This window comes from Grus americana, chromosome 2, assembly GCF_028858705.1.
Source record: "Grus americana isolate bGruAme1 chromosome 2, bGruAme1.mat, whole genome shotgun sequence".
Classification (NCBI taxonomy): domain Eukaryota; kingdom Metazoa; phylum Chordata; class Aves; order Gruiformes; family Gruidae; genus Grus; species Grus americana.
In genome coordinates this window covers 37,822,739-37,849,326 of record NC_072853.1, presented here as the reverse complement: position 1 = coordinate 37,849,326, position 26,588 = coordinate 37,822,739, and the positions used below count along the sequence as shown (strand labels likewise).

The 26,588-nt window shown below is 42.0% G+C and overlaps 1 protein-coding gene across 1 annotated transcript in view; it reads right to left on the bottom strand.

The window, feature by feature from the left end:
* The window catches only part of CPA6 (carboxypeptidase A6), an 85,898-nt gene extending 69,589 nt beyond the window's left edge, over positions 1-16,309 (bottom strand). Inside the window, exon 1 of the mRNA XM_054816676.1 lies at positions 16,185-16,309. Coding sequence (XP_054672651.1) covers positions 16,185-16,282 — 98 coding nt within the window. The 5' untranslated portion in view covers positions 16,283-16,309. The remainder of the gene's footprint in view (positions 1-16,184) is intronic.
* Between the last annotated feature and the right edge of the window lie 10,279 nt (positions 16,310-26,588).

Below are 26,588 nucleotides of genomic sequence, written 5' to 3'. Positions count from 1 at the left end.
TCTAAAAAAGACAGATTGTTTAGTCTACCTTACTGAATGACATCATGCCATTCGTACTTTTGGTATGAAAGACAGTTACCTTTCTGTGTGTTGCTTTGATTTAACAGGTTCAGAGGTATAATGGATGCCTGTCCCATTTCAGAAATGTTGATGCACATAGTTGTGTAAATGTATAAAAATACATATCGTTTTTAGTGAAAAAGGACATTGCTATCAACTGCATCCAGAATGTGAGTTACCTTGGGCTGAAACAAACAGGGTAGATAATGTCTCTTAGACCTACTCTTTATGACTTACTTGTCTCTTAACTGCTTATTCATGTCTTAACTGATCATAATTTCCAACTCTCACATCCAGAAAACTACTAAAACCAAACAAATAAACCAAGAAAATCCAAAGGGATCCAGGAGAACAAGATACCGAGTTCAGAGGGTGTCAGTAGAGTCTTGCACTCAGGCATCAGCTATTTCTCAAGCTTGCTCATATCGACATATTAAGAGACTGAGCTTTGTCTGTTAATACTTGATGGAAACTATCAGTTTATTTCATAAATGCAATTTAGGTTCTTTCCTGCTATTATAAGTCACAAAAAATAACGAAATGCCAAAGAGAGCTGCTAGCTCCTTAAATAAATCATCTCATCAGTGTTTGTTGCTTTCTGTCCATCGGAAAACAAATCCCTAAACTGAAAGCATCCACACTGGTAAAAAATTAAGCTTATTTTCACGAGTGTAAGACTGCTCTTTATCATACTGGCCGGATCCAACAGACCTGTGTTAGAGCTGAAACTACTATTACTTGATTATACTGCAGACACATGACAACAAAGACCTGGAGTTATCTGCTGATGCAGCAGGTGGTAAAATGCCAGTCCCTACCCAGAACGGTTCTGCAGGCTGTTTACGACGAGACAGGACAATGAAGTAGACCAGGGGGGTTAGAACTGAGAGGCAGGTTTGAGGAAAAGGAGCAGGTTTTTATGCAGCAGGCTGTAATCTCAGCTCAGCACCTGCACAGCCAGCAAAAGGAAAGGTCCTTTGAAAACCACAACTGAGAAACTATGTACGTAGGCCTTCTGTAAAAGAACTTTTGATGCCAAATGCTATTTCCATCAGGGAGCTGTTGCTTGCCAAGATATGTCCCCCAAGCAGCATTTTTCACTAAAAATCTGCTTCTGCTGCTGTAGCACCCAGTGATTTTATCAGCTAGAGCCTCTAATGTACTTGCTCCCCATCTAAAGGTGAAACACTGGAGCGAAGGAAGGGAAAGATTTGGTTGGTCTATTTAATTTTGCTGAGGTTTTGGTAGATAAACAGGATGTAGCTCAATTTGACTGAAATGGACTAGAAGAGTGAGACGAAATTTCACATGAAGAAATACATAATGTTTCCATTGTCTTATGCTATCCTGAGTGCACAAATTTTGAAACCTGTGATCAATATTGTACCTCAGCCTTGCTCTAGTTTTTGTCCCAGAAGAGGACAGCTGCTTTGATATGCCTGAAGGAATGGGATTTAGCAAAATTATAAACTGAAGGGTTGTTTGTTTTGGGTTTGTTTTTTTAAATCAGCAGCAACAGTACACGTCCACTACCCAGTAAAATCAGAACCAAGATACACAGCTGTGTTTATTTTTGTTGTCAGGTAAATTTAAAAAATCCAGCTAAAATCACATTCTCTGCTTTTATATGAATATACACTTACAATTTAAATTGTCTTTTTTACATTGTACACTGAGATAAAATAATAAAGTGAATTCATTTCCATTTGCAATTATTTCAGTCAATAAAGCTGCGATGTGCAAAATGTGTGCACACTGAGCTACACTTGGTATGTTCTGTGAATTAGTACCACACAAATTCAGAGCTATACAAAGCTATTAAATTGTCAGCTCCATATTTCTGCAGCTTCTTTCTTGTTATACTCTTTTTGTGCCCAGCTATCCTTACATAAAGTTTCATGGAAAATGGAGTTGGCATGCTACATGGCTATGAATAAGCTGCCAAAAACTTATATTATGCAAGAAGCAACACAATATATGAGGTGATACTTTGCGTTTATATCAGAATTTTGGGGTTTCCATCTCAAATGAAAAATACATCTTTTTGTTGTACTTTCATTTTCCTTTTGTAAAATAGACTGGAGTGACCTAAGCCATTCATCAAGACAATGTGTGGCCCCAACTGCAAAGGCCTCTTGGCTTTGGCTGCCACGTTCATCCAACAGGCAATATGTTTCCTTCGGTTAATCCCTACCATAAGATAACTCCTACTTCATAAACTCTAATTTTAAACTCCCCCTTCCCTGTTTCACATGAGTAATAATTAAGCTTAAAATGACAAAACCCCATAGGCAACGGGGACACAAGTCTTGAAGTCAGTGAAGAGCGTTTGGTATCCTTGCACTGAAAGCCAACTTTCGTGTTTAATGAGCAAGACGTCACTGCTAAAAGCAAGCATCTGCCTGTTCCTCATAGACAACAGAGTCCAGTCTTCCTCTGACATTACTTCATTGTACAACATCTGGTGTTTTATAGCCATGCAGTTTAAAAATAAATACTCTGCATGCTATTTGATAACTTTAAAAATATTACCTGAAATTCACACATTTATTTATTCTTGTAAGCAGCACAGTTCTTTCCACAACAACTAATTTAAAAATTCCTTCTTTGTTTGCTTGAAGTTTGTGTTATTTTTTTCTCCTGAAAAAAGTAATGTTTTCCAATGGGGCAGAGGGACTGTCGGTTGCTAAACACAACCTAATAATTATGTTTTCCATTGGCCGCTGTGAAACTGGTCCTCCCAGTGAGATCCCTGCATTTTCCTCCTGCATAAAGTCCCTTTTTTTTTTCTGTTTATTTTAGATGTTTTAACAGAATGATTATTTAGCATTTTTTGTTGGCCAGCTATTAGCTACTCCATCATTAAGACTGTATTTCATTAGGTCTAACAAGATAACTGAAATCTGGTAGATCCATTACCTGTAGAATAAACCTTTAAAATGTATCTTGCTTCCCTCAGTTAATGTCACTTCACAGCAAATACACCTGAATATTAGAAACCTCTTTCCTCAGACCTCCTAGTTTTTCACAGACCTGTCCTCTTTAACCATCCAAAAGAATGCTTTTTGTCTCCTGTTTGCTTCTTTTTTTCCAGTATAACTGTGCAGCCTGCAGCGGGCGTGACTTGCTGCAGGCTCTGCGAGCAAATGCCTTCTAATTCAAAGACCACCCCCAGTGCAGTTGCCATACGTAAAAGCTCATGTGTATTTTTTCAGCACAGATAATGGATGCTGGATTAAAGAAAAACAATGCAGAAAGATCAGATTTCACAGAGCACAGTGTGGATCCCTTGTTCTCTATAGTTCTGTACCCTGAACTGCTTCATGGCACTATTTTGCTGTCTGCAAATCGGTAGGACTGATCTGGTCTGACAAGGTAAAATCTGCAGGTTTTCTCCTCACTCTTACAGTTTCATTCAGCAGAAGCAAAAGACCAGGTTTTCCTGAGCCTGGGGCCCCTTCACCCACCATTCCTCGGTGGAGCTTTTATAGCATTTGGAGAGGTTGCCCCTTATAAAAAGGAGACATAAGGCTTAACTCATCTTGAACACTAGTCTATACTGACTCCTTACCATGTAGGACAGTGGCTTTATTTCACTTTTCAATCATCCCCCAGAGGCTTAAGCTAATTAATCTTTCTACCATTTTGTACTGTTTTCCCATCTGTCTATGAGTGATACGTGCTAATCATTACAAATCGTCCTCCACTTTGTTCAGGCAGGGGCAGCCTGTGCTGACTACCAGACTTTTTGGGTGCCTTTTTGTCCATCGCTCATCATATAGCCAAAAAATGCCAGTTATCTTATGGAGAAGAGATGATAGGTCCAAGGAAAGAGGGATGGACATAGGAAAAATAACAGACCGGTGGGTTGCATGCCACCCACTGGCTAAGGACTAAGCATACATGGAGGGCCTGGATGCTAGGATGAGACACTGATGGTCCTAAAGTCTCCAGGTCTGTGACACCTGCTACCCTGCTTCTGAATTGCACAAGCACTTGAACTCACTGGACACCTATTTCCTAATTTGATACACACTTTTGGCAGGTGAGGCTAGATGCAAGGCATTGAAAGACATAACTACCTTATATAACAAACAACATACATCATAGAGGGGAGGAAAGGCTGAAGCCCCTGTTGCCTCCCTCACCAAACCTGAGGCTGAGGGTACTGTATTGGGTTTGCATGGCAAGGTTTAGGTAGAGGGGAGGCTACAGGGGTGGCTTCTGTGAGAAGCTCCTAGAAGCTTCCCCCATGTCCAATAGAGCCAATGTCAGCCAGCTCCAAGAGAGGCCTGCCGCTGGCCAAGGCCAAGCCAATATCAGCGATGGTGGTAGCGCCTCTGGGATAACAGAGTTAAGAAGGAAAAAAACCAACCTAGGGGGAGCTTTTGCAGCCAGACAGAAGAGTGAGAAGATGTGAGAAACTTTGCAGACACCAAGGTCAGTGAAGAAGGAGGGGCAGGAGGTGCTCCAGGCGCTGGACCAGAGATTCCCCTGCAGCCCATGGAGGAAGGATGATGGGGAGCAGAGATTCCACCTGCAGCCCACTGGAGGACACCATGCCAGAGCAGGTAGAGGCACCTGAAGGAGGCTGTGATCCCATGAGAAGCCCATGCTGGAGCAGGCTCCTGGCAGGACCTGTGGACCTGTGGAGAGATGAACCCATGCCAGAGCAGGTTTGCTGGCAGGACTTGTGACCCCATGGGGGACCCACGCTGGAGCAGTCCGCTCCTGAAGGTCTGCACCTCGTGAAAGTGAAGAACTGCAGCCCGTGGGAAGGACTCACATTGGAGAAGCTGGTGAGGGACTGTCTCCTGTGGGAGGGACCCCACACTGGAGCAGGGGAAGCGTGTAAGGAGTCCTCCCCCTGAGGAGGCAGAGACAAAGTGTGATGAACTGATCACAACCCCCATTCCCTGTCCCCCCTGTGCCTCTGAGGGGAGGAGGGAGAGAAACCGGGAGTGAAGTTGAGCCTGGGAAGAAGGGAGGGGTGGGGGAAGGTGTTTTAAGATTTGGTTTTATTTCTCATTAGTCTACTCTGTTCTGCTTGATAATAAATTAGATGAAGTTTTCTCTAAGTTCAAACTGTTTTGCCTGTGACTAATTGTGAGTGATCTCCCTCTCCTTATCTCAACCCACAAGTGTTTCGTTATACTTTTTCTCCCCTGTCTAGTTAAGGAGGAGGAGTGATAGAGTGGCTCTGGTAGGCACCTGGCCACCAGCCAAGGTCAACCCACCACAGATATCCACATTTCTGTCTCCATGTTGGCCCAGAACTGTCTGGCAACAGTAGATGAGCATCTTTGTCATGTATCTGTCTGACAGAGGTTGATGATGTAGACCAGGTGATGTTTCTTTGCCTGGGGCCTCTGAGAGATACGATACACCAAACATGCTCAGACACTGCATAGCCCATGCCAGGCAGATAGCGTTCCTCACAAGATGTGGTCACCCTTCTGCTGAGTAGAGGAGCTCTGGGTTCCCGCACTTCCTGCTCCTTGCAGCTGCTTCAGAGGGAGAGCCACCACTCTCCCTCAGGACGACTTAGTGTTGAACAGAAACAACTCTTGCAGTAGGGATCAAAACCTACATAATTACATATTTCACTGCAGTTACAATTGTAGGCTAGGCCTCAGAAAATACATCAGGAATTATTTTTATACTGTTGGATAGTAAATATAAAAGCTTTTACCTTTTATACTCCAATGCTTTGATTTCCTCTGAATTTTTTTTTTAATAGGCCATGATTTTAAGACTGTATCAAAACTAAGATAACTGCTTTTGGTAAAAGCAAAACAAAAGAACCTCAGGTGAACAGAAGGCGAAACTATTTAATTTTTCACAAAGAAAGCAAATTAGACTTTATGTTCTATTAATGATCACCATATATATGTTTTAGCATTGTCACTACCACAGGCAGACAGATCAGGGATCCAGCCTGTTGATACGGAGTAGGATAAAGACATGATGTACTGTCTTTGTACCACAGCGTATATTTACATTGTGTACTAATGGCAAAGACACAAGCTCATTCTGCTGAGACACTTGGCTTACTAGCCCAGACTTTGCAGTGTGCTTACATGGCGACTCTTGTTATTTGGTATAAATTTTAGGCAGAGTATATTCTTGGCTGCCTGTCCTATAAAGTTTGAGTGAACCCAAGGTTTATTTCCCTGTTGAAACTGTGCTGTGACAAAAAAAGCAGAGTTTTTAATAAAACGTCCTTATTTAAATGTCTTCCCTGTTTCCTTGACAAATACAGCTACTGTTTCCTTAAACCACCCTATTTAATAAATGTAGAGATTATTTTTCTGTAGACACTACCGTGTCAGTCTTGTGTGTTATGCAAAGAAGGACTTACAGCTTCTTCAGACATTAGGAATGACCAAGTCCCTTAGCTTCAAAAACATCCATGTGATGATGGCCAGTACCAAGGTGTATTGGGTTTGCGTGGCAAGGTTTTGGTAGCGGGGGGGCTACTGGGGTGGCTTCTGCAAGAAGCTGCTGGAAGCTTCCCCCATGTCCAATACAGCCAATGCCAGCCAACTCCAAGACAGACCTGCTGCTGGCAAAGGCCAAGCCCTTCAGCGATGGTGGTAGCGCCTCTGGGATAACATAGTTAAGAAGGAAGAAAAAACCCAAACCAGCATTTTGCAGGCAGATGCACCCAAAGAAGGCTGTGGCCCCGTGGGAAGCCCACGCTAGAGCAGGTTCCTGGCAGGGCCTGTGGCCCCATGGAGAGAGGAGCCCACACCAGAGAAGGTTTGCTGGCAGGACTTGTGCTCCTGTGGGGGACCCACACTGGAGCAGTCTGCTCCTGAAGGACTGCACCTCGTGGACGAGACCACGCTGGGGCAGTTTGTGAAGAACTGCAGCCCGTGGGAAGGACTCATGTTGGAGAAGTTGGTGGAGGACTGTCTCCCGTGGGAGGGACCCCACGCTGGAGCAGGGGAAGCGTGTAAGGAGTCCTCCCCCTGAGGAGGCAGAGACAAAGTGTGATGAACTGATCACAACCCCCATTCCCCGTCCCCCTGTGCCTCTGGGGGGAGGAGGGAGAGAAAGAAGGGAGGGGTGGGGGGAGGTGTTTTAAGACTTGGTTTTATTTCTTATTACTCTATTCTGTTTTTGCTTGGTAATAAATTAGATTACTTTTTCTAAGTTGAGTCTGTTTTGCCCGTGACAGTAACTGGTGAGGGATCCCTCCCTATCCTTATCTCAACCCAGGAGCCTTTCATTACCTTTTCCCTCCCCTGTCCAGCTGGGGAGGGGAGTGACAGAGAGGCTTTGGGGAGCACCTGACCTCCAGCCAGGGTCAACCTACCACACAAGGTTAACTTTTTCTTTGGTTTTGCACTTTTAGGAAGGTGCTTATTTGAATATAAGCATCCCACTATTTTCTCTGTGAGCCTGAAACACTCATTTGGGATTGTTTCTGGAAAGGAATCTGGTAGTCGAGACTGATCAGGAACGCCAAGGTAAAACCATGGTGGGCTCCTTGATGTTCACACCTGGAATTAACTGTTTTCAGACAACCATCTGCACTGTATATGTGCACAGGGAGACCGAGAGGCTTGAGGTACACAGCCAGATACCGAAAAATCAGCCACTCCCGCCCCCTCCCTGTGCCAACACGAACACCTCAGAGGCCCTGCAGCAGCCAGATCACAGCCTGACAAATTGAAATTTAGTCCAGGAAAGGAAAAAAAAAAAGGGGGGGGGGGGGGATGTGCTTTTTTGCTCTCTTTTCTCCTGGAATTGGCTCGCTGTAGGCAGAGGATTGCCAGTCCCTGAGCAGGGGTTGCACATCTGGAGCAGCGGGAGCACAACCGCCTGCTCTGGCAGCAGCCAGCCATTAGCGGGGGTTAGCGGGGTTTGGCCGTGTCACTGCGTTGAAGCCTTAGAGTAGCATCTGGTGGTAATCTTGGTAGGAGTACGGTGGAGTAAATCAAAGAGTGCACCAGTTTTTCATCAGGCCTGCTAAAGTCATTTCTCACATCTGTCCTCAAGGCTTGACTTTCTTTCAGGGTCCTATCCCATAATTATATAATTCAATGCCTGACTTCAATGCATTAATCTGTTCATTTATTTTAACTAAGTTAACTAAGGGAAAAAAAAAAACCCTAAAATGGCCAAAACATTCACATTTAAAATCCATCTACAGACTATAGTTTTATCATGTATGCTAAGTGTCTTTAAAAAAAAAAAAAAGTCTTCTAATCTTCTGGCCTAACAAGCTGTTATGTTGCCTTGTATTTAACATGTACCGCCTTTTATGCTGCTTACCTGAGGCTTTCAAACCTGTAGGATACTCTACTAATTAGTTATTATCCAAATGCAAGACAAAAATCTAAATTAAAAAGAGCCTCTTTTTCTTTCTCTCAGTCAACCATGAGATGCTGCAAACTGTATCATTACTCTCCTGAAGGTATTTGAAATACAGTATAACAAACAGTAAGTTTTTCTTAGAATAACCTTACTGTAATAACCCCCTACAAACTCATTTTCAAGGTCCTGCCTCCGCTGTATGAGGGAGGCTCTAACTGAGCTGTAGAACATACAGAAAGTAAAAATTTTTTTCATTTTATAAGATACTTCTGGTTTTTTCATGGCTGTGTTTAAGCAGTCTAGAACATCTCCTTAGCAAGTGCTGTTCTGTGTATTGCTTTGCCTGGTAACTTTATGGTGTGGCTTCTCTTTAAATAAGCACAACTGCAAGTCTTATCATTCCCCAGGGGAAGAGGGGGGCTCAGCAGAACCTTTTTCTCCAGAGCATTCAGCCTAATTCAGACACTGGCAGAAGGAGCAGGTCCATGCTCCCTGCCTGCTGCTGTATGCCAGCCTGTGTCAGCACCCACCCAAAGACCAGGCGTCCTTGCTCCTCCTGGGCGATGCGCAATGCCTGGCTTTTAGTTTCATAAGAAAGCACTGAGGTCCTTGGCCTTCCTCCTCATTTGGCAAGCTCAAAAGGGACAAAGTATTAGAAAAAAATGGAATATATCGTCCCCATCCATTTATTGCTCTGAATACCTTTTCAATTCAGAGTACTTTGTCTCACATACCCTCAGATGCCTTGCACAAAAAGCAGTTTTAGAGTTTTCTTTGCAGATGCTTTCCTTACAATCAGTGTCTGTTTAAGGTCTGATTCTGATCTGATATACTGAGGTGTAAATCAGTAGCACCCTTAAAATCCATGCATGCTTTGCTGTAACACCAATATTAAATCAGAACCACATCTTTGTACTTAACTGTGTGAACAAAGCCTTTAAATCAGAATCAAAATTTACTGAAAAAAATCAGGATTGGGCTTAATTGCCTCCAGAAGTTTGCTGACTGTAGGTCTGTTCCTGCAGATCTGACACCAGCAAAAGTCCTGTTAAGTTCTGCAAGGAGTTTTGCCTGCAGCAGGGTTTTCAGAGAGAGGTCTAATGTATAATTGTAATTATTGGTTCTCATTTTGTGACCAAACCTGCTTATCATTTTAAATAGAACGGAGAGTACAGGATTCATTGAAAGTTGATTTCTGCATGAAAAATAATACTGATGGCATAAATACATAAGCTAGGTGGGCAGGGGACAGTAACAATGCTGGGTTTTCGGGGGGGGGGGTTGGTGTAGAGGGTCAAACTGCAGGAAAATTCTCTTTATCTCCTACCTGGGAGCAAAACAAATCATACTGCTTGAACAGTAAAAATGTGAATGGTGAACTACACTGCCAGTTTTCAGTTTTTACTGCTATATGCATACTCACAGCAGGTTTTGCTTACAGGACTACTGAACAGACGCCCAATATATGACCAACATATCTGTTTCTTTCTTGACTTCTGCCTGAACATCGTGCACACAGTGCACTGTTAAATACTGTGTTCTACAACAGATGAGGGAGTACAATTTCTGTTATGTATTCAGAGGTAAAATTAAGGAGAAAAGATAAGTGAAGGACAGTTCTGCAAAACAGAGATGACAGAGTTTACCTCCTGGAGATAGTGAGAAATGATTAATGGTGGCCATTCACCTTCAACTGGATAGAGCAATAAATGTTTCCTACGGTGTTTTGACCATGTAAGGCCATTTCAGACATATGGATGACATTTTTACAGATACTAGAATTTCAGGAGACCTTGGGATCCTGTTTATTGTGGTGTGGGATACAGTCCTATGCAGTGTATGAAACTACAAATTCCCTACAAATTATTAGCAATGTATTCAAGAAAAGCAGATTTTTTGCTTCCCATTTTCAAATTTATTCCTTCCAGAACTGTGATTTTCCTTCTGGACTACAAGTAAGTTCCACTGTCTTTCACGTGAATTGCTCACATATTTTAGATTCCAATTTTTTTAATTAAAAAATCAGTATGTATGTAACTTATGTAGTATCTGTCCCCTGTTAAGTCCTGTACAAAACATTCAGAGTTGAGAACTTCATTTTAAGAAGCCTATGAGTGACTCTGGGAGAATGAATTCACAGCAGCAGCAGCTGAAAGTGGGTACAGTGTAGAAGTGGGAGCTTTGGAGATCACTACAACTAATACCAGAAGCTCTGGGAAAAGCTGCATTTCTTTGCCTACTTATTTCCATGAGACAGTGAAGCTGGTAGATTCAAAGTGGATGCTGTAGATTGAGAATCTAGATGGATTTGATATGTGAATTCTCTTTTTTTTATAAGTATCTTTGTCAAAGTACACCTTAAATGTATCCTGGTTTTTGCAGAACAATTGTTGGACTCACGAATTTTCTTTAACAATATACCACATTCCCACTGGTAACATATATACTTTTAAAAGTGAGGAAAGTGTAAATGTTTACTGAAATTGGTTTTACACTTCCCAAAGAATCATTCGTACTGGAAGACCAAAGGTTGCATTTAATGTAGGAAACCTAGGAAAGGTTCAAAGCTCCCAAGCATAGGTGCAAGCTTTGCCCATGTCCTGATTGTTTATGTCTTCCCCTACTCTCCATGTTTTTTGCCCCCCTTTTCCACCTGCAGAGGCCAGACAGGAACCACAACATCACCCAATGGGTCCCAATTTGGACAAGTATGGTCCCAATTTGGACACATGGTGACAGGAATCTGGAGATGCGTTTAGACCCAGCCATAATGAACTGAGAGCCTCCTTGCCTGGCATTCACTTCCGCTAGGTAATGTGGATGTGCACTGTTGTTCCAATTACTTTAACAAAAAAGGGAAAGAAGGAGCAACTGAACCACTTCATATTTCTCATTTATAATGAGGAGGGCAGAGAGACTTTAAAAGGTAAATTTACCATGCCTGGACTTAGAGGAGAAAAAGAATCACAACTTGGCAGTAATTTTTTTTTTCCTCCAGGAGAACATAAATGATATTGTGCAGGGGGAATATCAGGTGATGAGAAAGCACAAAATTAGAGTTGCAGTGTTGAGCCAAGAATGGGTATAGAGGTCCCAGAGTTGTTGTGGATTTCACTGATCTGTGCTCCTTTTAGGAATCAGTGGTGCTTTGATTACAGAATTATTGGTTATTTGAAAAGAGGATATTTAAAATTGTTTGTGCTAGAGAGCTCACAGCTTTTCACCTTTTAGAAGCTCCCTGACACCATCCAGAGAAGCACTAAGTGTGGTTTTCATCTGAATGAATATGATTAATGCTGGTGGTGTGCTTTCCAAATGCTTTTTTTGCCAGTTGTGTGTATGACGTTTTACTTTGGCTTGGGGGTGGGGAAGGAGAGCTGAGGAGCAGAGAGAAAGAACATTTTTACACAGCAAAGCAGATCTCTTAGTCCCCGATTAAAACATTTGGAAAAAATCTGTAGAGGGGAATAACACAGAAGGAGTTCCTTTCCACTTCTCAATTCCCTCAGCAATTCATTTTTGTCACACTCCCATGTGTTTTTTCCATGAGACAGAACAATTGCCATCTATTGTGTGTAAGGTATTGTGGGATCAGAGGCACTTAGCTATGGTATGCAGGGATATTAATGGGCATTAAAATACTTGAAATTTGCTGAATGTTCTCAGATTTAGTATCTGTGTTTATCTACATGAACAGTTGGTTTATACAATTTTCAGGATGGGATGTCCCAGTAGCTGCAGCGTACTGTATCTTGGATTTCAGAACATTTCTTTTCAGTTTCCTTGTTGATACCTCAACATCACTCCCAAAATTATTTTACATGGCTGTTACACAATCATGTAAGCATGTACCATAGCCTTCACCTGACCAAGAGAAATGATAATTATCTGCAGCACTGCAACCCACAGAGGAATAACATTTTGGAGGAGTTACCATCTTGATCCAATACTTAAAAAGACTCTAAAACATCCAGCAAAAACTTTAGAGAAGAACTGGCCAAGTTTTTTAAGCCTTTGCCTGCATTTGGTTATCTGAGGTGAGAGCAGAGGTGAGACAAGACACACTTCTGAAAAGGCTTTGGAAGAACAGAAGCAGGGTAAAAATTGGAGGGAACATGCCCAACCACCATGTACAGGTGGAGGTAGATGAGCTGGAGTAAAAAGATCTTAGTAGTGATTTTTAAAGAACAAATGAGAGAGATGCTTTGTGTCCTAAGAAATCTTGACCTGCTAGTGGAAAGCTATCTCCTTCTTCATAGGATTCCTGTGTAGGTAGATTGCTGCATTCGGTCAAAAAACCCACAAAAAGTCCATCTGCCCCAGTACCTGACTTTGGAAAACTGTCAAAAGACAACTACCCAAGGAAGAGTGACAATGAGGCAAAAGTTTGTATTACCAGTAACTACTCTCCCAGCCTACAGTTACTTTCAACGCAGTGATCTCCTGGATGTCATTTCAGTAGCATACCTAGTAACTCGCCCTTCCATGGACTCATCAAACTCCCTTGAATCCTTGTAAACATTTCACATCTTTCAACAAGGATTTCCACAGGTCTCACACCTGTGTGGTGAAGAAGTTTCTTTTCAACCTGGTTCCTGCTAGATTCATTTTATGCCTCCTACTTCTTATAACTGGAAAAAACAGTGAACAACTGATCTCTATCAACCACATCCATGTCACTCAAAGCTTGTAGACATCTGTTAGGCCTTAAATTGTTTCTATTAAACATCAAAGAGTCCTAGCTTACTTGGTTATTTCAGGCACTTAAACCATTCCATACATTTGGTTATCCTTGCTGGCCCTGTCTGAACCTCTGGTAATGGCCTCCTGGAAAATCCTCTCAAATATAATGCATCTACTCTGTCCAAACCCTGATGTGTCACCCCCTTGCCTATCTCCCTTGGGACAGAGTACGCAAACGGGAGAAGGAAAAAATGTTTCTGTGTAAGTATAGTTTTGACTTTGCTGTAGGGTAGCTGATTAGCAATGTCTTTTAGAGGCAAAGGCAGTAGCTCCAAGCTCCTCTTGAGTTCCTGCACGCAGAAGAGCAGAGAGGCAGGTTGAACTCCTGCATGTTGTGTGAGGCAGCGGGAGGCAAATACACCTACCTGTTCCTCAGTCTTTGCAAGAACTCAGTGGGCATGAGAGCTGCTGCCTCCTTGCTGAGACTTCCCACCTATTTGTTGACTTCCCAAAGGTAACTGAAACACATCTGCTTAAAGATGTGCCCATATGGCATACGTGGTCTGCTCTGAACACAGTGTGGTATTGCATGCGCAATACGAATTAATTGTCTTAGGTCAGAGTCCTCAGCTCAAGAGCTACAATTGCTCTGTGCCTGCTAGTGCTGGCCTGAGTTTATGAGAAATGTTTTCCATTGCTTTTTGTGTTCTTTTTTTTTTTCTCTCATCCTTTTGCCCTATTTATGCTTTTCCCCTATACGGTACAGCTGCTGACACTATAGAAGTTACTAGGATTGACACACATATCTTAGCACAAAATGAAGTCAGGTGGTTGGGACACCCCTTTTAATGATGAGCATTAGAAAACTATATTCACCTCCTGATTGCCTTTCTCAAAAAAAAAACCTAACAAAAAACTTTTCCCCTTGGGTGATGACCAGATTCAGTACTGATGGCAATACCTGCTCGACTGTTTCTAATCAATTGCACACACAGAGGAAATGAAATGATCCTGCCCACAATGCCAGGCTGATGACGGATGCCTCAGAAGGACAAGATATATTCAAAATTCTGATGAAACCTTCATCCTGCTTCAAACTAATTTTTCATCATCTTTTATTGACACAAATAATGCCAGGATAGTAGAAATGGAAAAGATTAGTAGAGTGGGAAAAATATCAGGTTATTTTTCCAGTTTGTGTTACACATGTGGTACACATTCTGGTTTCTGTTACAAATGTGACCACATTTTCAGCAAGGCTTGTAAATGTATCTTGGCCCCCTACTACAATTGCCTATTGACCAAGAGTTTTTATAATGAACTCTAGCCTTTTTTTTTTTTTTTTTTTTTTTTTGAGTAGTGATTTTCATTGCACTTGCCCAAATTCTGGAAACTGATGAGAAGTCTCATTTTTCTGGGCTAGACTCTATGCAAAAACTTCTAGGACAGGGATCAACAGGTTGCGTGGGTCTTTCACACACCACCTGGGGCACATAAAATGCTTAAACAAGAAAATTATTTTAAAAACTTTAACAAAATTGGTGAATCATATTAATGAGCGGAGGTACAATACTTGAATCTGCCTGCATTTTTTTCTATTTTAACTGACTTGATTATAGATTGACAATCTCACTTAAACATGGAGGATATTAAAATGTGTATTTTGACATCTCATACACCAATCAATAGATAGCTCATGTAATTAGTATTCAGAAAAACTTATGTACCAGCACTGGCAATTTGTTATTCATCTGAATGTCATCTGCAAACAAATTGAATGCAATCTCCAATTTAAAAAACCTGGGTCTTACTGAGACCACAACTGTGCAATGGGCTCCAAGCAGAGAGAGCAGTGCTGCTGTACAAAACTTATGGCAGGACCCTGGCTTTAGAAAACAGTTTAGTTTTCTGTCCCGTGCCATCCTGGCACTGCCAGGATGGCTCCTGACTGGGGCAGATGGTTTGGTTTCACACTGCAGATTGATATGGGGACCCAAGGAACTGAACAGAGATGGTGAAACAGCCGTCAATTGTTTAACTCCTATCTATCACTAATAGTGACCCGGGGTGAATGGTTTCATATCCCGTTACCAAATCCTTGAAGCTCAGGGAATGTTTTTTTTAAACTTCATTTTAGTAGCAGAACTTACATGCCTGGCTTGGCTACTTTAATAAAATAAAAAAGAATAATACAGCTCCTACTTCCACAGGGAGGTGTGCTTATCCTGAGGAATTTGCTGGTCAGTTTGAATGAATTTTGCACTGTATGTGCAAAGATGCCACTGGTTTCTAATGCTCCTATGTTCATCTGACTTTTCATTTACATCATAAATCTTTTGGAGATACTATTTTGTTAAATACTTGCTAAAAACAAAGTCTCTAAGCCAGGCAAGAAGAACAGACACTTCGGAGGCAAAGCCTAACAATGATACCACAGTTTGCCTTTTACTACTACTTAGTTCAGTCTTTCCCTTTCTAACACAAATTTTAACTTTAAATGAAAAAAAAAAGAGAGAGAGGAGAGAGAAAGAGAGAGAAAGAGAGAGAAAGAGAGTGAGAGCAAAAGAGAGCAAAAGAGCAAAGAAAGAAAGAAAGCCTAGTATGAAATACACGTAAAAGTCTTCACTTGCTTACAGTACGGTTAATCAGGTTCCCTTCTGCTTGGGCTTTTCATGCATTCAGTAAGAATGCACATTGCTTAACTTTTTAAAAAACACTTTTAAGTTCCATTAAATCCGTTTCCCAAAGGAAAATACAAACCTTCATTCACTTCAGTGAAGCCTCTAAAACTTTTTTCTCCCTGTATAATCGCAATTTCTCTTTCTACAAGGACACTAAAACTTTCTTCCTTTCCCCAATGTAGCATCCCTCCTATTGCTAGCAGAGACTTACAGTATCTATTGCAAGAAAGCGCCGGAACAAGCTACAACTGAATGGAAACAAGCAAACAAACAGCTCGGCAGCGGGAAGAAAAGCCCGAACACATACATACAAGCCGGTTCTTGCTAGCGGCGTTGGGGAAGGTTTAGCGGAGGGAGCGCGGTTGCGGTGCTGCTGCAGCCGCCGCGCCCCCGCGCAGCCCCTCCGGGTCGGAGAGGGGCGGCGGGCAGACTTACCCGGCGTAGCGGCCGCGGTGGCCGCGGAGCGGCAGCGCAGCCTGGAGGCAGAGCAGACAAAGGGGCAGGAGCCCGGCGGGGCGTCCGCGGAGCGGCATGGTGCGGGGCCGCACCGCCACCACCGCCACCGCCACCGCGCCCGCCCCAGGTGGCGGCTGCCGCGCACACAAAGCCGGCGCGGAGGCGGGGGCCGGGAGGAGCGGGGCGGTCGGAGGTGTCGCCGGTCGCCAGCGGCGAGGGGAGAAAGTCGGGGGAGGACGTCGCCCGCAGCCCCGCCGCGCCCGGGCACGGCGACGGCGAAGGCGACGGGACGGGGCGGGGAGGCGCCCGCCCGGGAGGGCTAGGGGGTGCGCGGCCCGGCCGCCGCCCTGCCCCGGGGGGCGGGGGGCCGGGGGCTGGCAAGGGCCGGGCGGCGGCGAGCAGCCCCCCCGCGGGCACGGCGGCTCCGTGGGGAAGAGGGGTGCCGCGGGGTGGGCTTCGCCTGCAGGTGCTGCGCTGAGGCAGCCGGCCAAGGGCCGGTTAACGCGCAGCAAGTAGCATCGGGGGGATTATCGCCGTGATTTTCCCGGTTAGGCAAAAGCGTTGAGTCTGATGAGAGAGGGCAGAGATACGCTTACGTAAAACATAAGCGGTGGAGAGTCCATTAGGAACCACGAAGGGAGGAGAAAGTGGGATTTCAAGTTACCAGTGTTGCCAAAAATCTTGGGCCTGAGTAGTGGGAAGGGGAAGAGAAACTGCTATAATAAAATAAAATAAAATAAAATAAAATAAAATAAAATAAAATAAAATAAAATACAAACTCAGCATTTATTTTTTTTAAAGCTGTGGGTTTGCTCTTTTCCACACCGGTGAGGGTGAAAGATCCACGTAAAGATAAGTCACTGGAGCACCAGGAATAGCAAGGAAAAATGGGGAGAATTTTGTTGCAAATAATTGTAGTTTATAGAAAACATATGGAGTACTTTTTAAAGAAAAAGTAGGTAAAAATGTAATGCCAATATGGAATAAATTGATAGCCCCTTCGATACTTTTTATGTTGACTTTCATAAAAAAGAGCGAAAAGTGCTTCAAAACCAACTGATTCTCAGCTTCTCTGAGAGCAAAAAAGAATGAGTGGGCTGTAGACAAATAAAACCAGCTGACATTTGAACATGTGTGAGAACTACTGTAAATCCCTGTTAATGTTTCAGAGACACAGGGAGCTTTTTGAAATAAGACTGTATTAAACCACACACTTCATATTCTATGGCTGAAAGGCAAAGGGACGTTTTCCTTTGTCTCTTTTCCATACTGGCACCAAATCTGACACTAGTTGTGCGATAGAGTCTGGAGATGGAAAAGATTTGGTTTGGGGCAGGATTATTCCCTTCTGGTTACTGGTGTTCTTCCCCTGGAGATGCCTGTCCCCCCACAACATACCCTGCTGAAAATCTGAAATTCACTTCTGGTGAGGCTATGCAGAGGTGAATTTGTGTGTGTGTGTGCTTATACACAGATGTGTGTTCAGCATGAGATGTTGTCCATCTCTTGTGAAAACACTTTCCATGTTTTACAGGCAAAGCCCAAAACCTTTTCTGCAAATCTTCAATCTCGTGATAAATGCAACTTTAGCTTTACACACACCTATTTAATAGAAGCTCTACTGTATGTTCAGAGGTGACTTCAAAGGTAAAAAGTCAGCTGTCACGAAGTTGAGTAAATGACTTTTGGAGGGCATGAGTATGATATTGGAGCAAAACCCAGTGTGCTATTTCGCATGGTCTTCTTGGTTACTTTTCTTGCTGTGTATCCTTGCTACACCTGAAGTGCATCAGGTAATACACCAATTTATTGAAATGTTTGCAAAATATACTTTGGCTGTTATTCTAAAATATTTGCTTTCAGGATGAAAATCTGGTTCCACTGGAGTTAGGAAGAATTTTACTATTGGCTTCTGTTTGCAAAATAGTTTGGCTATTATTCTAAAATTTTGCTTTCAAGAGGAAAACTTGGCTCTATTGGAGTTAGGGAGAATTTTATTATGGGCTTTTGTGGCTCTAGATTTCAGTCTTAAATCCTGCCTTTCCGCAACATTCCTTGAAAGTCAAATGCAAGAAGATGTGAGAAACAAAGGGAGTTCAACAGCAAAATTGTATAGTAAAGATGAATAACAAAATGTGGAATAAACACTCAAAGAAGGGTTTTGGTATCTTTTTTAATATGTACTACGTCTGCCTGTTTAAAATGAGTCTAAAAATACACTTTTAGAGCTGTGGAGAAGCTGGAGGAGAAATATAAAAAATGGCTTTACTGGAGGTAGGGATAGTGAGGGGGATAAAGATCCTTTGGTCTCTCTCTGGTCCATCAGTTTAAATCATAGCAGGTGACTGAGCAGCCTGGAGGGAGGGCTGGCACTCCCTAGGAAAGGATTAAATTGCTGTAGTAAAGCCTGGACGTTATGCGTGTGGTAAGCCTACTTTCCTGACAAGATGGGGCTATAAAACTTGCACCCAGCTAAGCAAAGAATTTGGGAGGAAGAAAGTAAGAGTTTCTTTTCCTTCACTTTTTGGGGCTGAAAAGAGGAATTGCCAACACCAGGGTTCTGGTGTGCAGCTTTGACTTGTAGGTGATGAGAACCTGTGAAGGAACTGGAGAGAGAAGACTGAGATATGGTTTCCCTCTTAATGAATCAAGATGTGGGATTTCTCACAGCAGCCCACACTTTACAAGGAACACAGGCTGCCAAAACAGAGGCAATTCTACATGGCATGAAAACAAGAAAGGCTTCATATAAAGTGAGTGGGCAGGCAGCCTACATTTGGTACCTGAACTTGAGAACATGCCATTTATTGAGAAGCCTGTAATTGCACAGAAGAGCAGAAAAAGAGAAATAGTTTCTTATTAAGCACATTTTATACCTTGGAGCTGTCCCAACTCTCACCTTCATGAGTAGGTTGCATTAGCTTGAATAATCCTTGCTGTATGTTTGTTAGAGCCATTGGGGTTCGACTAGATGTTCTCCAGAGGTCCCTTCCAACCCCTACCATTTTGTAATTGTTCAGAAGCAGGAGTGTAAACTAGGTTTAAATCATACCGGTTAATAATAAATTGGAATAAGCGTATTCATGCTGGGATTTGCATTGCTATAACTAGGTAAAAGAGATTGAAGTTGATTGAGTGCAATGTCCTTTTCAAGATCAACTTTTAGCTCGCACAGAGACCTCGAAGGATGGACAGTGAAAGTGGCCCTGCCGACTCTGTGCTAGATTAGGTGTGGGGTCTAAAAGAACATGAAAGCAAATCATCCATGCATGAGTGCCATGGCTGAATTAACTTTAACTAACCACTTTGCATAGTCAGGAGTGCTACTGTAGCAACAGAGAGTTGGTAGCCTGAGGACTTACCCACTCCTAGGGTCCAGTGTTCAGGTTGTGCTGAGCTTTGTACTGTCAGGGACAAGCTGCTGGTGGTACATGAGCTTGTCTAAAGTTAGTTGGGGTACGAGGCCACTGCAGAGGCAAGACACTTAGGGTGTCTGTGCTTCCGTATGTAGGATTGCTACCTAAATACAGAAGCACATCGTTCCCCATCGCCATCCCAACTCCCATCTCCTTTAAGTTGCTTCAACCTCCTGCTCAGCCTGCTAACACAGCTCTGTGGTCCTTCCTCCTGTCTGCTAACAACTTGGTGCTCAGGAGGGTGTCACCATCACCTAAGACATGGCAGCGCAGGAAAGAATAAATGATCGGGCAGTTTTGTAACAATGAACCAGTGCTGAGCATTGTCTTGGAGGGTATTCAAATGTAATTAGCTTTCTAAAAGGAGTTACAAGTGTCTTTAAAAGGGATGAGTTTTGCAGTTAAGAATCTTGACACTCTGTCTTCAGCTTACTTGCAGATGCTGCATTACTATAACAGTCATTTTATTTAGACTTGTGTCAATAGCACTGAACTGCTATAAAATGGTTCAATTAAGTGAAAGAATGGAACTCTCTCACTTAAAGTATTTCTGTTTTCTGTTCTGCTATTATTCTGTTATTCTACAGAAGGAGAGGAACACAGGTTAAATATTTTTTTCTGTTTTGTAGAATTAGAGACGCTTAAATATGGGTATGCTTTAGAAGCAGCTAAAGGAAATTAGATGTGTAACATACAAACCATCAACAGATAATGCCCCGCAGGAGTGTCTAGAAACTACACTGGTAGATAACATCGGATGACAGTATTACATCACCTGATTAATTCTGTTCCTTAGCATGGTTTTGGTCTCAGAAAGACGGCTATACTTGTGTTCATAGTTTTCTTTACACATATGGAATTCCTTCTTAAAACTACCCCTAGGAGAAAAAAAAATTCTTTGAAGGATGTACAGCAGGGAAGGAAAGCTTGTTCTGTCTTGAGATTCTGTCTCAAGACACACGTAGCCACTTGGCTTCAAACTTTTGGCCAAGAGTTCTGAAAAAAGCATCGCTTCTGACAATTCTTAAACCTTTTGTTTTGTTTTTAAAGTGAGAGATGCATATAACTGCATAAGCAAATTGCAGTTGTGTGACTGTATGTAGACTTTGTCTCAGATGTCACTTTAACCTTGCTAGCACTCAGAGAGAACATTAAAAAGATTTCCTGTATCTGAACCTAAAGGATTTTCATTTGAGTGTAAAGTCAGTCTTAGGCAAGCAGTTTCTCTAGCTTTTCTGTCCTGGTGCAAATTTCACACTGGGAAATATGGGGATGGCAATTTAAAATTTTCTTGCACCTCCTACACAAATCATGTGTATTTATTTTCTGTACAAATGATTTGTGTCTAGTAGCAGGCTGAACTTGTATTGCACATTCCTCCAGCCCTCTCTGAACTTCTGTACTTTGCAGTCACTAAAGATGTCAGCCTTCCTCTAACTTCATGTAACCAGTATTTTCGAGCTGTTTTGCAGATGGGGATACTAAGATATGGGGAGTCTGAATGATTTGTCCCAGGTGAAAGAGCAAGTTGTTGGCAACTGTAAGTCTAGCACTTGGGTCTCCTGACAATAACCACGGGAACATATGTCATTAGTGAATTTGATTAGATTGTATTTTTAATTTAAAAGGCAAACATACTCGTTCCCAAAGTCTCAAACTTGTCTAGGCATACTCAGGCTTAGATTCAGTTTCACTTCTTTTACTCTAAGGGGAGCAGCACATTCACAATGAAAGATGGTGTTCGGTATCTAGTTTTAATAGACACGGTATTTGCAATCATTTGATACTGACTAATTTTTTTTATATAATGTTGAGAAGAAAGGAAAAATAATAACAATGTTTATTTTGAAATACTGTGAGAAATCTAAGTGACTTCTGAACCAGTGAACTGTGTTTATAACTGCTCTAGAGCAGCTACTGCACACAAAAGATGACAGGTGCCAAAGTTTTATTTATATCAACTAGCACTTACTATATGTGCACATGGGAAAATATTTAGAAGGAAGAGGTACTTTGGAAAGAGTAAGTTCAGTGCAATAGTGTGGTGTGCAACTCCCCAAACAACTCCCAGCTGCAGTCCGCAGTGGACTATCATTATATCTTCTGGGAGGAAGGGGAACATTACACAGAATATCATACTGGAGGTAGGTGAAACAGAAACTACTGAGTGGTTAATTTATCTGTCAGCTGCACTGGCATGAAAAGTGTCTTTCCTCCTCCTCCCTTTCTCGCCCTTAACATTGCCTGATAATTATCAGGTCATTTTACCATCTGTGCCTGGAATGATATTTTGATTGTCCTCCTTCAAATTTGGATGCCTCAATAGCTTGAAACTGTATATAATTAGGTACCATGTACTTCAGAGCTTTATGCAACTTGAATACTGAAAAATGCTGAAAAGACTGGAAAACGTGAATGGTGAAAAATACTGGTATTACAGGATTCTGTCATTCCAGTTCTGAAATGTTAAAAAGCCAGGGAATGAAGTCTAGATCTGGTGAAATATGTCAGAAAAGAGAACAGAGGAGGAAAACAAGAGGGCCCCCAAAAGCATATTTAATGCAAGCATCCTTGTGTCTTACAAGCAGGCAGCACTGGAGTGAGGCAACACCACCTGTCATCAACTTTAAAAAAAACACCCTGGTTGCACACAGCTCTGCCGTGAGAGGAAATGGTTTCAGTTGGGAGATAGACAACGGCCGTGCCCCGAGGGCACCACCAGCCCTGCCTGCCCCTGCCCAAGGCTCCCCCCACCCTGCCCACAGCCCTGCCTGCCCCTGCCCAGGGCTCCCCCCGCCCTGCCCACAGCCCAGGGTCCCATGTCAGCCCCTGTCCCAGTGATGCTGCGGCAGGGTCAGTCTCCAGCTCCCCACAGCCTTGCCCTACCCAGCCATGGGCCCCACCAAGCCAGCCCTACCCATGGGCCCGTGTCCTGGCCTAGGCCTGTCTTTGTCCCCAGGGAGGTGCCCGATGCCCGGAGCCGCTGATGCTCCTAGCCCACAGGGAGCTGCTGGCTTTTGTTGCTGTCTGATGTTAACTTGATATTTGTCTTCTCCATCTTGGTAGTGAAGCCATGAACACACGCTATATAGCCTTGCAGTTCAGATCAGAGGCGAGTGGTTACAAAACCAGAAGAGGCAGTGTGGCAGAAGCTTTCCGGTACCATAAGTTGCAGCATAGTCATAAATATGAAAATACCTTGCAAAAAAAATTATCTGAACTCAAACCCCCATATTTCTGATTAACACTCTACTTGAATTTACAGCCATTGAGTTAATTTGACAAATATTTTACTGACTTAACAAGAGCTGACTTTACATAATTTTTGTTCAGAAGGGAATTTCATCATGAGAATTTCATCATTTCATCATCTAGTGGAAGTTGTGGGATCCAGAAATGCACACTGAAAGATTAGAATATGTCTAGAAAGTTACGTGTAGCAATCTGCTGTTGGGGGCCCATTCCTTTAAAAATTTTAAAGGACAATCTGTAAAACTGTTTCTAACTCTTTACTAAGAGACAGGATTGAAAACAGTTTGTAGAACGAAAAAAAAAATGCTAAAGATGCTCATTAATATTTTCCTTCTGGGCAGACCAAGAGTTGTTTTCACCTGACATCCTTGCTGGTGATGCTGTTTCACACAGCATTATAGTGCAGGAAGGACACGTGATATAGTTAAAGAACATTGTAGATGACATTTTAGTTTTTTCTCTTTGCTGTTGATGGGAAGAGTTATCTGAGGTGACATCTAAGCTACACCTTATAGTATGTGATCTGAATGCAGTATCTCTTTTTCTTTTTTTTTTTTTTCATTAAAGTACCTAGTGCTTGATAACTTGGGTAGCAGGCAGTCTTCATCACTCGTTGCTCTCTTAAACATGGTGATTTCAGGCATGACAGCAAGTGGCTGGGACACAGGAGTGCAAATTTTTTTTCACTTTGTTTTTCCTTGGATTGATTACACTTCTCTGCATAAGCAAATGACAACCCATTCCTTGCCCCCCACAAATGTAAAAATGTACTTGTCTCTTGATAGGATGTTGTGCTGTTGGAACAAGAAAAAACCTGAAAGACATGCATTAAAAAAAAAAAAGTTTTTCAGCTGCTGTGTTACTGTCCACAAATATAAACATATGAAAACATTGAGCAGTAACAAGTAGAAAATACCTTTACCCCTTAGGAGCCTGCTAAACCATCTTTCACTTCTCTGAGTAGTCAGTCAGTGGCTAGCAACTTGTTACCTCTGTAAATGATGCCTTTCTCTGCTGTTTCTCAACACTGTTAAAAGTGTTTCACATATCATCCTTCAATCTCTGTGTGACTAGTAGTGGGATAACCCCTTATGATAACACTTAGCCCAGGTATACATGAAGCTTAAGTAAGTATAGTAGATAAGTTCTCCAGGTGAAAAAAACTCAATTCAGATTCAATTATCAATTCAATTATTCAATTATCAATTCAACTATCTTGCTAAACTTTAAAAGGTTTGGGGTTTTGGGGTGGGGTTTTTTTTTTTGGGGGGGGGGGGGGGGTGGGGTGTTGTTTTTTTTACTCCTCCTTCTTCTGTTTGTCCTTTCTCCTTCCAGCCCAGCTGGTGTCCTGCTTTCTTGCCCACAACATGCAGCTGACATACCAGACAAGCAATGCACATTTTTGAACCTGGGCTTTATGGAGTGAAAACTCTCCTTATTCTGAGACACCAAGTAAGAAGAGCTGTGAGACCTTTTCCCTGGGAATGAATTACAGTTTGCTGCCCTCTATTAGTGCAAAGCTTAGTTGTGAAGATCCATACAACTGTCAGGGATAGTCCATCCAAGTAACATCTTCCATTAATATGGAAGTATTTTGGCAGAATCCCATTTTGCTTCCTGTGATACAGTTATGACTGGGGATAAACAACTGACTGCAGCTGAGAATACTGTTGTTTCCAAGAAAATGGAAAATAAATATGTTTGTAGTTTGGTAAAATTTTGTCAAATTGGTTGATATATCTGATAGTCAGAATTAGACTACCCATGCACCATGGAAACTGTTTCCATAGCAAAAATCTCTTAGCTCAGAGCCAGTTCTCTCTGGATTAAATCCAAGGATTCAGACTGTTAATCTAGAGCTTTCTCTAAGAGCTAGGAAGGTCAATACTTAAGAGGAAATTGCCACACAGCTATCTGAAGGTTGTACCATCCCACTACTGGAATATATTCTTACCCTCCAGAGCAAGAGAAGTGCCATGATGTTTCCTTCCATTCCACACATCTCTGATGTTCAAAATGCCATTGGGTGGTTTAGAGGCAGTTGCACATTCTGTCAATATTCTCAGTTACCTGTCAGAAATACAGATAATTAATGGCATCCCTTTCTAGAACAGCTGTAATAATACAGTCTTACTCTGTAACACTTCAAAAAGGCCAGTTAGCCTACTGCAGAGAAAGTGCTTTTAACTCATGTAGCAAGGGTGGAGAGAGTAAAAAGCATATAACGGTAAGGTCTTTCACATTAAATACACTGTTACCTGTTTGAAAGTTGATTAAGAATGAATTGTGGAATCTTGAATACTTATGGATCAATATGTTAACAAAGCCCAGGAAGTGCACTGGTTGGGATTTGTTAAAGGCTAAATGAAAAAGACAAGTTATTTCCTAAACACCATTCTAATATACGAAAATAAAAACTGTATTGAATTGAATGTTCTTTGAGAAGAAGTTATTTTATGTCCTAAAGACATAATTCAATGATTTCTATTTCCCAAGAAATAGGACAGCCAGCACTGTATAAAAGCCCATCCTTGTTCAGTAGTGAAATAGGTGCAGCAATTAAACAACAACAACAAAGCAATATGCAATAAGAAAAAAAAGAGAAATATATAGCAATGGATACACATTTTCTACACCTTATAAATTTTGAATTATAAGACAACCTAAAGCCATCAGGAAGAAATTAATGGCTGGCAAGACTAAGAACAAAAGGATTTAAATACATTGGGTACATTGCAAATCCTAGCAGTGGAAAAGAGCCACTGCTTGATGGATAAATTGATGATGATGATGATGATGATGATAATAATAATGCAGAAATAGCAGAAGTGTTCAGTAGGAAAATCTGGTTTGTATTTGGAAAGAAGCAAGAAGCAACATTACATCCTTATACCACAAGGGAACGGGGAGGTCATTTCAGCAGTAATCAAGGAGGAACGTAAACAGTATCTAACAAAAGATTAAAAAAATATTAATCAGCATGACCGGAGAACTTGTATCCTGGCCCCTCATGATTTTAAATAAATACTGGATTGCTGAAAAGTTTCTGGAAAAGTGAAACACTGTTCCATATTATATCTTACAAAGTCAAAGTGGCTGATCCAGGTAAGCATAAGCCTGTTGGTCTGATACAAGTCCTAGGGAAGACTGAGGAGTGGTTTATACAGGGTGCAATTAGAAAAAAAAAAATCTGAGGGTTGGAGTGGAAGTCATGCTAGTCGGTATGGTTCATGAAAAATGCTACCTTAAAATATTTAAATCAAGTATGCTTGACATTTCTTCACAAAGTATAGGCTACCCCTCTGAGAGTTGGGTTAATTGCCATATAGGTGCAATATATTCAGACTTTTGAGAAGTACAGTACATGATTTCATACTGCCTGATGTTCTGATTAGGACAAATCAAAAAGAGCTCTATGCAATATCAATACAGTGCAAATTCATAGTTTAAGAACTAGCTGACAGATAAACACAGAAAGTGGTGGTTATTAGGAAATTGTAATTAATAGGAAACATCTAAGCAGGGTTCCATAGATATAAGTATTAAGTTTGATATAGGACTTTCATGTGTGATTTGGAAGTAAATGGAGAGTTATTACTGGAAAGCATTTACTTACAAACCAAATTGAACCAGTGCAATAAGCAGAGGAGCAGTGAGTTAGAGAGAATCATTTGGGTGGTTTAAGTTCAATATGACCTGCTTTTCCTGTTTGTAG